This window comes from Poromitra crassiceps (assembly GCF_964638095.1).
Source record: "Poromitra crassiceps genome assembly, chromosome: 12".
Classification (NCBI taxonomy): domain Eukaryota; kingdom Metazoa; phylum Chordata; class Actinopteri; order Beryciformes; family Melamphaidae; genus Poromitra; species Poromitra crassiceps.
In genome coordinates, this window is record NC_139632.1 from 44,214,759 (window position 1) to 44,232,215 (window position 17,457).

Genomic DNA, 17,457 nt, shown 5'->3' on the forward strand with positions numbered 1-17,457 from the left:
AAAGCTCCTTATCTCCTGTGAGCAGTTCACCTTCCACAGCTTCTGACAGAAGCTTCTGAAGCTTCCACAGCTTCCAGAGAAGATGTCCATGTTGTCTTTTGGATTCAGACACAGGCTGTCACATGCATAGACATATATAAGGCTAGATGGCTTAAGGCGGAGTCACCAGCGTCGTTGAAGCGCCGCCATCTTGCTACGGCAGGCTTTCTGGTACGTTCTCTGGTAGCTGTTGGAGGGTGCACAGACAAAAATACTCATAACTTGCTGAAATCTTGACGGATTTACAAACGGTTTGGTTTATTACAAGCATATTCCGTTCCCGAGATATGGCAACAACAAAACAAAAAACACTAAAAACACTATATTTTTGATGGGCTCCAAATTACACCAAAATTATACCGAAGCATCTATGCCATGAGAGGGATTCAGGCACAAAGTTTCATGCAGTTTCATCCATTTCCCTAGGAGCTATGATCATCTGATGTGATAATACTAACCCAACAACAGATGCTCATAGCTCCTAGCAAAATGGATGAAACAGCATGAAACTAGGTGCGTGAATTCATCTCATGATGATGATGCTTCAGTTTAAGTTTGGTGTAATTTGGAGCCAAAAATAATAATAAAATGTTAGCGTTTTTTTAACCCATAGATATATATAAAGCTGTGGTGCCGTAGCAAGATGGCCACCATGCGACGACGTCGCTCTCCATTGACCGGCAGCGCGGGTAAGCCATCTAGCCTTATATATGTCTATGGTCACATGCGCTAAGGAGCCGTGAAAAAACACATAAACTCCTTTACTGCTCCTATAAACAAGCATCTGTGTCCGCCATTAAAACCTAAAGCCTGTTGTTGGCTTGTTTAAAGCCCAGATGCCGGATTCACCATAAGAGGACATTTTAGGAAGTTCTTAAAGCTCCAGTATGTAACGACAGAGCCTAGAAGTTACCTGTTATGGCACTATGGGACAGAGCCTAGAAGTTACCTGTTAACGGCACTATGGGACAGAGCCTAGAAGTTACCTGTTACAGCACTATGGGACAGAGACTAGAAGTTACCTGTTACGGCACCATGGGACAGAGCCTAGAGGTTACCTGTTATGGCACTATGGGACAGAGCCTAGAAGTTACCTGTTACAGCACTATGGGACAGAGACTAGAAGTTACCTGTTACGGCACCATGGGACAGAGCCTAGAGGTTACCTGTTATGGCACTATGGGACAGAGCCTAGAAGTTACCTGTTACAGCACTATGGGACAGAGCCTAGAAGTTACCTGTTATGGCACTATGGGACAGAGCCTAGAAGTTACCTGTTACAGCACTATGGGACAGAGCCTAGAAGTTACCTGTTACAGCACTATGGGACAGAGCCTAGAAGTTACCTGTTACAGCACTATGGGACAGAGCCTAGAAGTTACCTGTTACAGCACTATGGGACAGAGCCTAGAAGTTACCTGTTACAGCACTATGGGACAGAGCCTAGAAGTTACCTGTTATGGCACTATGGGACAGAGCCTAGAAGTTACCTGTTACGGCACTATGGGACAGAGCCTAGAAGTTACCTGTTACAGCACTATGGGACAGAGCCTAGAAGTTACCTGTTACAGCACTATGGGGCAGAGCCTAGAAGTTACCTGTTACAGCACTATGGGACAGAGCCTAGAAGTTACCTGTTACAGCACTATGGGACAGAGCCTAGAAGTTACCTGTTACAGCACTATGGGACAGAGCCTAGAAGTTACCTGTTACAGCACTATGGGACAGAGCCTAGAAGTTACCTGTTATGGCACTATGGGACAGAGCCTAGAAGTTACCTGTTACAGCACTATGGGGCAGAGCCTAGAAGTTACCTGTTACGGCACTATGGGACAGAGCCTAGAAGTTACCTGTTACAGCACTATGGGACAGAGCCTAGAAGTTACCTGTTACAGCACTATGGGGCAGAGCCTAGAAGTTACCTGTTACAGCACTATGGGACAGAGCCTAGAAGTTACCTGTTATGGCACTATGGGACAGAGCCTAGAAGTTACCTGTTACAGCACTATGGGACAGAGCCTAGAAGTTACCTGTTACAGCACTATGGGACAGAGCCTAGAAGTTACCTGTTATGGCACTATGGGACAGAGCCTAGAAGTTACCTGTTACAGCACTATGGGACAGAGCCTAGAAGTTACCTGTTATGGCACTATGGGACAGAGCCTAGAAGTTACCTGTTACAGCACTATGGGACAGAGCCTAGAAGTTACCTGTTACAGCACTATGGGACAGAGCCTAGAAGTTACCTGTTATGGCACTATGGGACAGAGCCTAGAAGTTACCTGTTACAGCACTATGGGACAGAGCCTAGAAGTTACCTGTTATGGCACTATGGGACAGAGCCTAGAAGTTACCTGTTACAGCACTATGGGACAGAGCCTAGAAGTTACCTGTTATGGCACTATGGGACAGAGCCTAGAAGTTACCTGTTACAGCACTATGGGACAGAGCCTAGAAGTTACCTGTTACAGCACTATGGGACAGAGACTAGAAGTTACCTGTTACAGCACTATGGGACAGAGCCTAGAAGTTACCTGTTACAGCACTATGGGGCAGAGCCTAGAAGTTACCTGTTATGGCACTATGGGACAGAGCCTAGAAGTTACCTGTTATGGCACTATGGGACAGAGCCTAGAGGTTACCTGTTACAGCACTATGGGACAGAGCCTAGAAGTTACCTGTTACAGCACTATGGGGCAGAGCCTAGACGTTACGTGTTATGGCACTATGGGACAGAGCCTAGAGGTTACCTGTTACAGCACTATGGGACAGAGCCTAGAAGTTACCTGTTACAGCACTATGGGGCAGAGCCTAGAAGTTACCTGTTATGGCACTATGGGACAGAGCCTAGAAGTTACCTGTTATGGCACTATGGGACAGAGCCTAGAGGTTACCTGTTACAGCACTATGGGACAGAGCCTAGACGTTACCTGTTACAGCACTATGGGACAGAGCCTAGAAGTTACCTGTTACAGCACTATGGGGCAGAGCCTAGAAGTTACCTGTTATGGCACTATGGGACAGAGCCTAGAAGTTACCTGTTATGGCACTATGGGACAGAGCCTAGAAGTTACCTGTTATGGCACTATGGGACAGAGCCTAGAAGTTACCTGTTACAGCACTATGGGACAGAGCCTAGAAGTTACCTGTTACAGCACTATGGGACAGAGCCTAGAAGTTACCTGTTACAGCACTATGGGACAGAGCCTAGAAGTTACCTGTTACAGCACTATGGGACAGAGCCTAGAAGTTACCTGTTATGGCACTATGGGACAGAGCCTAGAAGTTACCTGTTATGGCACTATGGGACAGAGCCTAGAAGTTACCTGTTATGACACTATGGGACAGAGCCTAGAAGTTACCTGTTACAGCACTATGGGACAGAGCCTAGAAGTTACCTGTTACAGCACTATGGGACAGAGCCTAGAAGTTACCTGTTACAGCACTATGGGGCAGAGCCTAGAAGTTACCTGTTACAGCACTATGGGACAGAGCCTAGAAGTTACCTGTTACAGCACTATGGGACAGAGCCTAGAAGTTACCTGTTATGACACTATGGGACAGAGCCTAGAAGTTACCTGTTATGGCACTATGGGACAGAGCCTAGAAGTTACCTGTTATGACACTATGGGACAGAGCCTAGAAGTTACCTGTTACAGCACTATGGGACAGAGCCTAGAAGTTACCTGTTACAGCACTATGGGACAGAGCCTAGAAGTTACCTGTTACAGCACTATGGGGCAGAGCCTAGAAGTTACCTGTTACAGCACTATGGGACAGAGCCTAGAAGTTACCTGTTATGGCACTATGGGACAGAGCCTAGAAGTTACCTGTTATGGCACTATGGGACAGAGCCTAGAAGTTACCTGTTATGGCACTATGGGACAGAGCCTAGAAGTTACCTGTTATGGCACTATGGGGCAGAGCCTAGAAGTTACCTGTTATGGCACTATGGGACAGAGCCTAGAAGTTACCTGTTATGGCACTATGGGACAGAGCCTAGAAGTTACCTGTTACAGCACTATGGGGCAGAGCCTAGAAGTTACCTGTTACAGCACTATGGGACAGAGCCTAGAAGTTACCTGTTATGGCACTATGGGACAGAGCCTAGAAGTTACCTGTTATGGCACTATGGGACAGAGCCTAGAAGTTACCTGTTATGGCACTATGGGACAGAGCCTAGACGTTACCTGGATGTCAAGTTTATTTGTATAGTCAAGTTTATTTGTATAGCCCTAATTCACAAGCATGTCCCAGAGGGCTTCACAGAAAATATGTCTAGCTAATTCTAGCTGACACAACAGTAGCAAATTACAGAATAAAGATAACACATTGAACAATTGATAGAGAAATATAGAAAATATAGAAATATAGGAGAGAGCAGAGGAGAGAGCAGGAGAAGGGAGGGAGAGCAGGGGGAATGTGAGAGATGGATGTAACTCCCATGTCCTGCTGCAGCTTCTTCATACTTCTGGTCTCCTGTATGACGGCTGTAAGCGCTCTCCAAATATATGAACAACATCTAAAGAGCTTGATGAGATTGTCTTCATCACGTGATCCTGTACAAACTGATGGATAACAGAAAGTTCAAACTAATTATGATACTTTTTGAAGGAGGGTAGGTAATTCCAAGTCTTTGATTGACAACATGGTAACACTTCTGCAGGCGGGATATTTAGAAATATTTGAATAATAGACATCAAATTGATGTGTGTTTAGCAAGTTAACTCTTGTCACTCTGTGTGTGTTTTCTTTAGCCAGGTGTTGAGTTGACTCTGTCAGGTTGCCTGCTGAAAGCTCCCTCAGTCCAGAAAGATGACCCACTCGGTGCAAGTCAACCCGAAGCTGCCCGGTAAGAAACCACAGGAAGATGCTATCACATCTCACCTGTCTATTTCTCTTTGTGATGGTGTTCATGTTCATATTTACTGAGATGTGGGGCGTCCCCGGTGGCTCACCTGATAGCGCGCGCTCCACAATGGCTTAGTCCTTCGCACGGACGACCCGGGTTCGAATCCAACCCGTGGGTCCTTACAGCAGTGGTTCTCAAATGGGGCTCCGCGGACCCCCAGGGGTCCGTGGCACCCTGCCAGGGGGTCCGCAAAAAGTTTTCAGGTAAAATAATAATAATAATAATAATTTTAAAACAAAATGCTACATGTTACTTATTCCTTCTCAAACTACTTCCTACATGGTGGTAGTCTATCAAAATATCTTGGCTGTCATTGATTGTGTTGCATAGTGGTTTTACTTCGTTTCGAACTCAAGCTCTCACTAGTGCCTTAAACGCTGCAATGCAGCCCTATGGAAGACTGTTATTTTGCTCCAAAATTACTTTTCATTAAAACCTGACCACCCACCCGTAGGTGGCGTGGTACCCCCTGGGACTGACACGGATCCACGTGACTACGTCACGTCCCGCCAGCCCAGGGAATGATCACTTCCGCTTTCTTCCAGCCGCTGTGAAGACGTGTTTTGTGAAAGCTCCGCGGTTAACGAGGAGTTATATTATATAGCTTTAGATACTAGGCTCGTTCCGGCTGACTTGCCCACCTCAAGAGGGTCGCGTGGACGGGATAAAGCAGGCTTCGGAGACCCGACCTTGTACCCTTCACCCTGCGGCGTCGGAACAAGTCATCTAAAAAGCTAAGAGTATCTTCCTTAGTTAACTGTTGTTAGCTGCCGCCGTGCAGTTGATGTGAAACGTTTCCCCGGAAACGGGGTAACGTTGTTAGGCTTGAGCGCATGACTCAGGTCGGCACTCATAACTCTAGCTAGGTTTGCATACATGCAGAATAGCTTGTACCATTAGCACTAGAACAACAGGCTAAATAGCACAGTTGTCACAGATAGCTAGCTGCATCCGTGCGGTTGTTTCTGTTGCTAGGTACTTTAGGAACGCCGGCTTTAGAGCACGCGCGTTAGATAGTTAGCTAGTTTGCTCAGTGCAGCTAGCTTGGACTACCTTGTAGCACTCCATATCTGGCTGCGTCCCCAGACAGGGTAACGCACCCGGTTATTGTGGCAGATAGCTAACGTGCACACGTGCAGTTAGTGTCTGTGTGCTAAGTACTTCGCGCCAGCTACCTCTGTGTAGGGCGCGCCTTAAGCGAGAGTAGTAGCTAGTAGCCATGCTCTTCAGTGAAATAGCTAGTTAGCTAGCTTGCTCCCGTGCAGCCATTATCTAGCGATGTGTAACCCCGTTTTCCTGTTAGCAGAGAGAGGGGGGAACAGCTAGGTGCTGTATTAGCTGTGAGGCGACCGGTTACGACCGGCACAATAATTTGATGTGTGCATGCCTAAGGGCAGGAGCACGCCGCACAGGCGTTGCTGGGACCTACATAAATGTAGTGTAGCTTTACTGGCGTCTGAGATTTTAGCTGGGCGATTCGCTAGCTAGGTGAGCTCGCCCCGCACCTTGTGTGGGCCGCTTCTCTCAGTACTTACGCCATCTTAGCCAGCTTGCTTGTCTGCTAAGTGTTGCTTGCCTCGTGCAATTAGCATCTACTAGATTGCAACTCCCGCTGAGGAGTTTCTTCTGAGATTGACTAGCTTCGCGGGCCGCTGGCCTTTGCTTGCGGTCACGCTTGCTTCCCCGTGTTACTCAGGGTAGAGACGCGCTGCACCGGCCTGTGCGCAGGCTTGTGTTAGCGCACGCTTGTCTCTCAGTGCTTATGCTAGCTTAGCTAGTGGCTTCCACGTCTGTTCTCTCGGGTTAACAGGTTGTGGGTATTGGTGCCCCCCCTTCGGGATGGGCTATTGCCGCTTACGTTACCATTGCACGCGCACGTTCGCTAGCCTCCGGGTTGCTTACTGTCTAGCCTGTGCTTCTTGCTAGCTTGCTTAAGCAGTACTCCCGCTAATAGGGTGCGCCCTGCGGGAGCTTGCTATTAGTGGTTAGCTTCCTGCTTCCTCTTGCTACTGAGCAGGGAAGGTCAGGGAGGGGATGGGCCGTGTGTAAAACTACTTGGCCGAGTATGAATCGGCACGTTAAGTGCGTGTTCGGCCTTGGGCACGAGCACGCTGCACAGGCGCCTTGAACCTTCGGTTTTGTCCGCAGCTAAGCTCTTTAGAGCTGACCAAGGTCCGCTCTCAAAGAAGTGTTAAAGCTAGCTTGCCTTGCATAGGTGCAGATAGCAATATTTAGTACTGTTTAGCACAGAACGATAGCATTTTGCAGATAGCTGGCGTGCACCCGTGCAGTTAGTACCTGTGTGCTAAGTACATTGGGCGCGAGATACCTCCGCTACAATAGACATACTGCTCCTTGCTGGCGCTACGCGTCCAGCAGGGCTTACAGCTCGCCAAGGTCTGGGTTCAGTGCCAGCCTTTGGCTTGTAGCTCTAAGGACAAGCCCACCGCCCTTGGTGCCCAAGGCCCGGGGTGGTTGGGAGCTCTCCATGGGTCGCACTCCCTTGTTGGGGCGCCCCCTGCAAGTGCAGGGAGCCTGGCTGGGGGCACAGCGCACCTTGGTCCATGGCCACGGCCTGGCCTCGGTTGGCAGCAGGTCAAGCCCACCGGTTGGCTCACCAAGGCTGGGCTTAGTTCCAGCCTGCGGCTTGTAGCTTTAGACCCACCGTCCTCGGTGCCCAAGGCCCGAGTTCGGTCGGGAGCTCGCCCAGGGTCTCATACCCAGCATCAAGGCTCGCCTTGGTCCATGGCTACGGCCTGGCCTCGGCTAGAGGCTCCTAGGACAGCCCACCATCAATGGCACCAACGGCTCATTGCTGGTCGGGAGCTCGCCTGGGGGCCGCACTGTCGGACAAGTCCACGTGCATCTCGAGAGAGAACGTTACCTCCGCAGTCCCCCCAGCCTGCGAAAGGCGCACGGCAGGGGGGGGGGGGGGGGGGGTTACTTCGATACAACAGCGCGTCAGTAGGCGGAGCTTGCGTAAGAAGTTCTCCCCCAGCATGCACAGCTTCTACGGAACTGCCCATGCGGCGGGGGGGCGTAGCCTCTCACGTCCCGCCCCCCCATCAGGGCACCGGATCGAAAGGTCCCGGTGCCCAGCAATATGCTCATGACTATATTTCAGGGATCATTTCTATAGTTTCTAACTTGAGAAATGTGTTTCTAAAATGTTCAGTCTCGCTATCCACGATGATGAGACGGTGATACTCTTTTCTGAGCGCGAAGCGGGCAGAGAGACTTGATTCAGTTCATATGCTCTCTGCTTTTGAGGACCGTTCACTGTCTCCTATGGGGACATTGAGGGAGAGAGTATGATCCGAATGGTGGAACGGGTTCCGCTCCGTTGGCCACAAGAGACCATCTTGTCCAACAGGCTCGATGCCTGGGAGCATCTATGTTCCCCTGTCCCCATTACGGCGCACCCTCCAGAGGGGATACGCGCTACAGTTTGCCCACCCACGTTCGACGGGACCCCCGATCTGGCCATGGAGGAGGAGGCCATGGACGGCTCCATGCGTCCAAAATTGGACCTTCGGCGTCTCAACAAGACGCTGAGGAAGTCCCATCCCGAATGCTCTCTTCCCCGCCTGTTCAAGTTGAGACAGGGGGATTTCTTACTTCCAGGGATCTGGAAGGTGCGGTCTTCCATGTCCACATGGTCAGGAGACACAGGAAATACCTGAGGTTCTCCTTCCTGGGGAAGGCTTACGAGTTCTGTGGCTTGCCATTCGGCATGTCTTTGAGCCCGCGAACCCTCACGGTGTGCGTGGAGGCAGCCGTGGCTCCCCTCCGCGCGAGGGGGATCTGCGTCTTCCTATATCTCAACGACGTTCTCTTAGCGGCCGACTCGAGGGTCTGTGCCGCGGAACATACCAAGGTGGTGACCGATCACCGGCAAACCTTAGGGTTTTTGGTGAACTTGCAGAAGAGTTGCCTCGTCCCAGCGCAGGCGGCAACCTTCCTGGGGCTCGAGCTATACTTCCTGCGAGCCTTTCGCCAGAGCGACAGGCTAGCACGGTTCGGACAGCAAGCCAAGGACGTTAGGTCTGTGCCCTCGGTGTCAGTGCATCAGTGCACAGTGATGTTGGGCCTGATGGCCTCAGCACTGCATGTGCTCCCGCTAGGGAGGCTACACATGCTCTCGTGGTCCAAATATGGTTCTCAGGCTTCGCCTGGACTCGGCCGGGAACCGTCATCGCAGGGTTCCTCTGACAGGTCAGGCCTGGCAGGCGCTGGCTATATGGGCGGACCCCCGTTACCTCTCGAGAGGTACTCGGTGGGGCCCTGTCCCGCTCAGGATGGTGATTCGCACAGACGCCTCCCTCTGGGGAGGGGGTGCGATTTGCGGGCATTTTTCGGCGAACGGCCGGTGGGAGGCTCAGGAGCTTCGCCACATAAACGTGCTAGAGCTGAAGGCGATTCGCCGGGCTCTGCCTCAGGACAAGCCCACCATCAATGGCGCCGTGGGCCCATTGTTGGTTGGGAGCTCTCTTGGGGACCGCACTGCCGGACAAGTCCGCGTGCGGCCAGACTCGAAAGAGAACGTTGCCTCCGCAGTCCCCCCGGCCTGCGGAGGTAACACTTCCAGCGGCTCACACATGGGCACCATGTGCTGATTCGCTCGGACAATAGGGCAGCGATCGCCCACCTGAACAAACAGGGCGGTGTGCGGTCGGGGGCGCTGAACCATAGCGGGGATTCACCTGTGGGTGTATCCCCGTCTTCTTTCAGTGTCAGCGGTCTATCTGCCGGGACGGCGGAGTTACGACCGGCCTGCTGTCTCGAGGCAATCCCTGTTATACGGAGTGGTGCCTCCACCCTCGGGTGATGGAACAGGTTTGGGCCAGGGTTGGTCGCGCCTGCGTCGCTCGCATCGCGGCGTGCGACACACTGCCCACTGTGGTTCTCGATCCAGGAGGACAGCCCCCGTTAGGTCATGACGCGCTAAAAGCGCACGCGTGGCCGAGGGAGGGGCTCTATGCGTTTCCCCCGACCCCCCCCCCCTGATCCGTCAGGGGTTGGACAGGGTGAGGGAACAGCGCCTCCGCCTCGTTTTAGTCTGTTGGCACAGGCAGACATGGTTTGCGGACCTGGTCTCCCTGGCGCAAGATCCGCCCTGGGCATTGCCGGTACGGGCCGATCTCCTATCCCAGGCGGAGGGGGAGGTGTTCCACCCCTCCCCAGGCAGGTGGAAGCTAGCGGTCTGGCTCCTGAACCGGACCAGTTGCTAGCCCAGGGCTTGCCTGATAATGTGGGATGCACTATGCAGCAAGTAAGGGCGTGGATCCAGTGAACTGCAGTGTGCGACCAGTTCTCTGTTTCCTTCAGAGCCTGCTTGACGCGGGTCAGTCCCCGCAGTCGTTTAAGGTGTACGTAGCCGCGATTCTGCTTGCCATAGGGGAATTGAAGGGAGCCCCGTGGGGGCGTACCCTTTGGTCTTGCGCCTCATGAAGGGGGCGCGTAAACTGCGCCCGCCGTCGCGGTGCGTTTTTTCCCCCAAATCGGACCTGGTTACGGTGCTGGACGGGCTAACGGGTCATCCGTTTGAGCCCTTGGACTCCGCCGATTTAAGGGTTCTGTCTTTAAAGACCGTGCTGCTGCTGGCCTTGTCGTCAGGAGAGAGAGTTGGTGACCTGATTGCCCTCTCGGTGCAGCAGGCCTGTGTGGTAATGATGGGCGCAGGGTTACGTTGCGACCTAACCCGGCTTACCAACCTAAGATTATTAATGTCAGCTTTAGGTCTATGGTCATAGACTTATCAGCATTCTGTCCCCCGCCGTTCAGTTAGAGACGGGCGAGGAGAGACGTTTGCTCATGCTGTGCCCCGTAAGGGCGCTCTCGGCCTATGTGGCCAGGACGCGTTCTTTACGCATTACAGATCAGCTGTTGGTTTGCTTTGGGCAAAGGGCCCAGGGCGGACCCCTTTCCAAGGATCGCTTATCACACTGGATAGTGGAGGCGATCGCGTTGGCATACTCTGCCGTGGGCGAGGTTCCCCAGGAGGGTATCAAGGCGCTTTCTACGCGAGGTGTTGCGACATCCTCTGCGTTGTTGCGCGGTGTGTCGGTGGAGGACATGTGTGCCGCGGCCTCATGGTCCTCTCATCACACTTTTGTCAGGTACTACAGTCTCGACGTGTCCGGTGCGCAGTTCGCGCACGCGGTGCTGTCGGTGGCAAGAAAGTAGTATCGTTGCCACTCTAATATGTCAGACGGTTAGGCATAAACGTTGCCATATGGCCGGGGTTCACCGGTGCCTTTCGGGTCGCCCTGTGGGGTGCTCCCGGCAGCAAGGTCGGTTGAATGGAGGGACTAGTGAGAGCTTGAGTTCGAAACGAAGTAAAACATTAGGGTTGTGCTACAACCCAGGTTTTACGAGTGAGAACGAGAGCTCTCACTACCCAGCCTTGCTGTGTCGATGCGTCACGGGGTGCGTCGGATCTCAGCGGGCTGGAAGAAATTAGAGTGATCATTCCCTGGGCTGGCGGGACGTGACGTAGTCACGTGGATCCGTGTCAGTCCCAGGGCGTACCACGCCACCTACGGGTGGGTGGTCAGGTTTTAATGAAAAGTAATTTTGGAGCAAAATAACAATCTTTCATAGGGCTGCGTTGCAGCGTTTAAGGCACTAGTGAGAGCTCTCGTTCTCACTCGTAAAACCTGGGTTGTAGCACAACCCTAATGTTTTCTGTACTGTTGACAAATTGTGATATTGTAAGTCGCTTTGGACAAAACAAAAGGGTCTGCTAAATAACGTAATGTAAATGTAATGTAATAAAATATATATATATATATATATATTTTTTTTTTTGCAAAATCTTCATAGTTCAACGAAAATAGTTTATGCTTTAAATCTGAAATGGTTCATGGATTACATTCTAATAACAAACCTATCAAATTAAAAGTCAAGCAATTGGAAACAATTAAGCTTAGCCCAAAATCACAAATCAGAATGAGGGGGTCCCCGGTATATTTTCTATCTTGTATTAAGGGGTCCTTGGCTGAAAAACATTTGAGAACCTCTGCCTTACAGCATGCACCCCCCCCCCCCAATTTCTTTATATATATATATATATATATATATATATATATATATATATATATATATATACACACACACACACACACACACACACACACACACACACACACACACACACACACACACACACACACATACATATATATATGAGGTTTGGGTGTTGCCGCACATCGTATTTCCACCAGACCTTAATTAATTGTTAATAAATTACAGGTGGGCGGGGCTTACCACATGGAGATAGCTCAGAAAGTGTCAGGGAAGCTGTCAACCGCATGAAAGTCAAATTAACTGCGTTTCAAACTTTCTGTGATCGTCTCAACATTCATTGCATTATAAACCTCACACATCAGGAATCTAAGCCAGCTGCAATAAACTATGAAAACATGACTTCAAGATCATGCACTGTCTATATAAGGCATTCCCACTGATAAATGTACAGTATTTATGTTTCCTTTGATTTATGTTGGTTGATATTTCAGCTTCATTGCTTTATCTCTAGTGACTGCAGTATTACGAAATCTTTTTGCTATTAGTGTTTGGTTCGTCCACCTCTGATGTAGCCATGTTGATGTTGTCCTTTGCCCTGCAGACCTGGGCGCTCCGTTCCTCTACTCCAGTCCAGAGGAGCCCGCCGACCAGCCGGGCTCCTACTCCGTCCAGACTCCGTACGGCTTCCAGCTGGACCTGGACTTCCTCAAGTACGTGGAGGAGATCGAGAGCGGGCACAACCTCCGGCGGGTGCCCGTCAGCTCACGGCGCTCCGGCCGGGGGCTCCGAGTCTCCCAGAGGAGTCCGGGGGGAGTGGGGGGGCGCACCAGCGGCTGGACGTCCACCGAGTCTCTGGCGTCGCCGGGCAGCGAGGACGGCCGAGTTCCCCCTCCTCCACCCCCGCGCAACCGCATCGGGTCTGCGCCCTGCGAGGCTCTCTCCCACTCCCCTCTGACCGTGCTCAGCATCCCTCCCCTGTCCGCCGGGGCCAAGGTGCCACCGCCTCCACCACAGCGCAACCCCAGAGTAGAGCGCACCCTGCTGGAGACCAGCCGGCGGCTACAGGTAAAGTCACTTAATACATTATCTGTCTTATTCTATTTGAGCCTATTTTTGTTTTCTATTCTCTTAGCTCTTTAATGAACAGTAAATAAAGCAGACATACACTGTTTGTCTTATTTTACGGTTTGCCTGATTGCCTTATTTGCATAAGCATTACTGTTGTGACTTTGTACCTCTGCTTTTATTTACCTACTATGTCTACCTGTGTCTTGTAATGGACACCCGAGCATAAGAATTTCACACATGCATACTTGTACAACGGAGTGACAATAAATATCTTGAATCTTGAATTTTATTTTTTATTATTATTACTTTTGTTTATTTACTTTATTTCTTTTCTTTTACAAAATTATTCATCAATTGGCATAAACCAATTGAAGGATTGCTTGAAGTTCAAGATTCAAGATTCAAGATTCAAGATTTTTATTGTCACTCCGTAGTACAAGTATCACGTGTGAAATTCTTGTGCTGTAGGCTCCGTTACAACATAGTGCAAAAAATAAAAGATATATAAATAAAAACAAGAGGCAACAAGCAATAAAGCAGTAAGACACGCCACAGACAGTGGCGTATTCACTGCCCATAGTGCAAATGGCATGAACATACTTTAAACATAATAACATTCTGTTAGGTGCAAATAGCGTATACCTAATTAAACATACTATTGAACATTAGTCATACATAATGGTAGCATCTACATGCTCTACATGCATCTACATGCTTCATGCTCCTTCTAAGAATCCTTCATGATCTCATCAAAATTGGCTTCCTTTTGAAAGGCAGAATTGAGGGAGTTCACTCTCCCTAAAGTCATAATTCTGAGCATATGTTTGTCTGCTGAGGCCGACAAAAGGTATTTTGAGTTGTGATGATCTTTGAAGAGATAAGGCTCACTTAGTCATGTACTGGTTGACAGTGTCACCAGGGTGAGAGTGATTATTCAATACCAAGAAGTAACACCATTTGATTCTGTGTTTCCTTTAAGGGGAGGGGGCATCTTTACTTGATTTTATTATTTTAGTGTAATGCATATTGCTTGTTGTTTTATACATATTTTATTCACACAGAGACGTTGTAGCCTTTTTATATCTCTCTGCTCTTTTGTTTGATCTATTTTATGTAAAGCACTTTGAATTGCCTCTTTGTACGAAATGTGCTATATAAATAAACGTGCCTTGTCTACAGCAGGAGCAGAGCCACCAGCACCAGAATGGCGCCCGTTTCACGCTCGCAGATCCTCCCAAGCCGGCCTTCAAGGCCGCGGTACCGTCCCTGGTCTCTCCGGCTAACGCGGCGTCCGCCACTGTGGACGGCTCTCCGTTGCTTCTACCCTCTCTGTCCACTACGCCGTCGCAGGGCAGCTGGATTAGACCCAGTCCTCAAACCTCTGGGCGCAGCACTCCGGCTCCTGGCTCCGCGGCGACTCCGATCCCGCCCAGCCAGCTGCAGACGGTTAGGGAGCAGATGGCCACGGCTCTGAAGCAGCTGAAGGAGATGGAGGAGCGGGTGAAGGGCGTTCCGGCGCTCGAGAGAGAGGTGGCCAAGCTCCGCGCGGAGAAAGACATGCTCCTGCTGACGCTGCAGGAGAAGAAAGCAACCGAGGAGGTGACCCAACAACAACAACGGCAGCTGTCTACAGAGTCCTCCACCCAAACCACAGAGCCCCTCCTCGCCCCGACCGACCCCAATACCCGGATTCGAGTAACTCCTCCGACCTCGCCCGGTCGCAAAGGCCCTGGAAAATCTGGGGACCTGAAACGGTTGACTGAGAGATTTGAGGGGAAAAGTGAGAAAGCTGCAGAACCTTCAACAAAAGTTTTGGCCAAAGTTCCAGAGAAAGTTCCAGTTGTTGAGAAGACGTCAGTAGCTGTTGGGGACGACCAGCCAATGGACTCTGTTGTTTTCTACTACAGCCAGGGCGTGAAAGACGCTTCTGAGGGCACTGAGGTCCACGTCTGTGAGACAGGCACCGGGACAGATGCCCCGGCGGTTTGCGAGGAGGGAACGCAAGCCGGGGTGGAGACGGAAGAGGCCGCCGTTTGGGTGATGGAGTCACTGCTCGGGCTGACCAGCGAGGCGCAGCGGGAGATAGACACCTTACAGGACACCATTAAATTCCAGCAGGAGTCCATCGCGGCTCTAGAGGGCCGGCTGAGCGTGGCGGACAAAGACCTGGGAACTCTCAAAGCCCAGGTGGAGGAGACCAAGTCCAAAGTCACGTTCGAGAAAGGGGTTCTCGCCAAACCGGACACGACGCACGCCCAGGTAGAGACGTCGACTTCTGAGTTAAAGCATGTCGCGGTTTCGTGCTGCCCTGAGGTGGCCGAAGCGTGTGTAGGCGAGGACCTAGCAGCCAGTCAGACTGAACAGGGCACCCAGACCGAGGCTGCAGAGAAACCAGCAGAGCCAGCTCCCGTGGCTGTGGTCAGCACTGGGTGCCAGTGTGAGAAGCCAGCAGAGCCAGCTCCCGTGGCTGTGGTCAGCACTGGGTGCCAGTGGGAGAAGCCAGACGAGCTAGCTCCCGTGGCTGTGGTCAGCACTGGGTGCCAGTGTGAGAAGCCAGCAGAGCCAGCTCCCGTGGCTGTGGTCAGCACTGGGTCCCAGTGTGAGAAGCCAGCAGAGCCAGCTCCTGTGGCTGTGGTCAGCACTGGGTGCCAGTGTGAGAAACTATCAGAGCCAGCTCCTGTGGCTGTGGTCAGCACTGGGTGCCAGTGTGAGAAACCATCAGAGCCAGCTCCCGTGGCTGTGGTCAGCACTGGGTGCCAGTGGGAGAATTTGGTTGAGGCAGCGGCTGCAGAGAAGAAAGTTACGGTGCCAAAAAAGAGACAATTGACCATCGCAGAGTACAAGGTCTCTCCTGACGAAGAGATGGTCAGTGCGGCAGAGAAGAAGGAAGGAGAACAAGAAGAGGTGATGGCACCAAGCAGCCCCAAGACAGGTGAGTGTACTATGGCCCTTCATTACAGCATTTCCCAGGCTTGTGGTTCCTGGAATTGTATTCAACAAGTACAACGAATGTACAGGAATGTGTCTTGGTAACAGTGATTACATTCATATGGACAGCAATAAACGTAAACGTAATATTCTGATGACCTTAACCTGAATAAATCATAGTCAGAGAGTAAGTAGAATCACATTAAGACATGGAGGATTCAGATTGTAGTGTCGGTGAAAGGCATTTTAGACTAACCACCTGAATGGAGCTAGGGCTGTCTATTGGAGTATTTGTGGCTTTTTGTGACACAAGCGTTGAGCCGACTGCTTGCCGACGCGCCCTCTGCCTTCCAGAGGTTACGGACTTGTTTGATGAGTGGCAGCAGAAAAATGAAGTCTTAACATTTTTGTGGTGAGATTGAAGTTGTCACCATGCTCGGGATTTTGAGGGAAATGGATAGTTTTCAATAAGGTTTTTAATAAAGTCTTAAACTGACCATCATGTCTCCAGTGATTCTCCTCCTTAGTCATGTTAATGGGGCTTTGCTCCGCAGCATGTAAGGAGCAATATAAAATTAATAAGCACCATGGATACAGATTCATCAGATAAGGCCACTAGTTGGTTTATTGCAGTCTATGTAAACAGTCATTGATGCACAGTCAGCAGTAAATCAAGTACATGCAGGTGATGACAGGATCTCACATACAGAGCAGAAGGACATTGTAAGTCAAATAATGACAGTAGACTTTACGTATCACTACAAAGATCCATTCAGCAGTTATCCATTTCAAATATACATTTAGAGATTAGATTAAACACGTTCCCTGAGAATGTGTGGGAGGGGTGTATACAACATTATCAGGGTTAACAGATTTTCTGACCTCATTTTGAAAAAGGTTTGACCTCTTGGACAAGGAACTAAAACTTTGGAACGACGGATAAATGTACCAATTTGTTTACAGAATCATGAAAGAGACATTACATTGTCTTTCAGTTGATAAACGATAGTATCATTATGTTTAGGCCGGGTATGTGTGCCTGGTCGGCTTTGTTTAAATGCTTGTTTGGTCCGTCTGCATCCTTTATGGCGACAGGTTTGCTGAAATCGATCATGAAGAGGAAGGATGGGAGTAACTCGGGGGAGAATCGCTCCACTGGCAAGAAGAGCCTGCAGTTTGTTGGCATTCTCAACGGAGGGTGAGCAACACCAACTTCCACACAGTTTTATTAGCACAGTATAAACACAACGAGGGGGCGGCGGGTGGCCTAGCGCTTAGAAAGTTCTGTAACTAAAAGGCCACACGTTTGATCCCTACAACAGACAATGTGTCCCATCAACAGCCATTGTGTCTTTGATCAAGATACTGAACACCCCCCACCGCTCGATTGGCCGATTTTAAAATAGTTTTATATCAGCCACCTAAATGCCTAAAAAAGTCTAGAAGTTATCTGTGCAAGTTAAGAAAACAGTCCACCTAAA

The 17,457-nt window shown here is 50.3% G+C and overlaps 1 protein-coding gene across 2 annotated transcripts in view; it reads left to right on the forward strand.

The window, feature by feature from the left end:
* LOC310786584 (KN motif and ankyrin repeat domain-containing protein 3-like) overlaps positions 1-17,457 on the forward strand; it is a 35,446-nt gene that overhangs the window by 2,175 nt on the left and 15,814 nt on the right. The window contains exons 2-5 of one of the 2 annotated variants that reach the window (XM_083647812.1): positions 4,797-4,891; positions 12,582-13,045; positions 14,228-15,980; positions 17,072-17,174. In XM_083647812.1, coding sequence (XP_083503938.1) covers positions 4,855-4,891; positions 12,582-13,045; positions 14,228-15,980; positions 17,072-17,174 — 2,357 coding nt within the window. In that variant the 5' untranslated portion in view covers positions 4,797-4,854. The remainder of the gene's footprint in view (positions 1-4,796; positions 4,892-12,581; positions 13,046-14,227; positions 15,981-17,071; positions 17,175-17,457) is intronic. The other variant, XM_083647813.1, reaches the window with a different exon arrangement.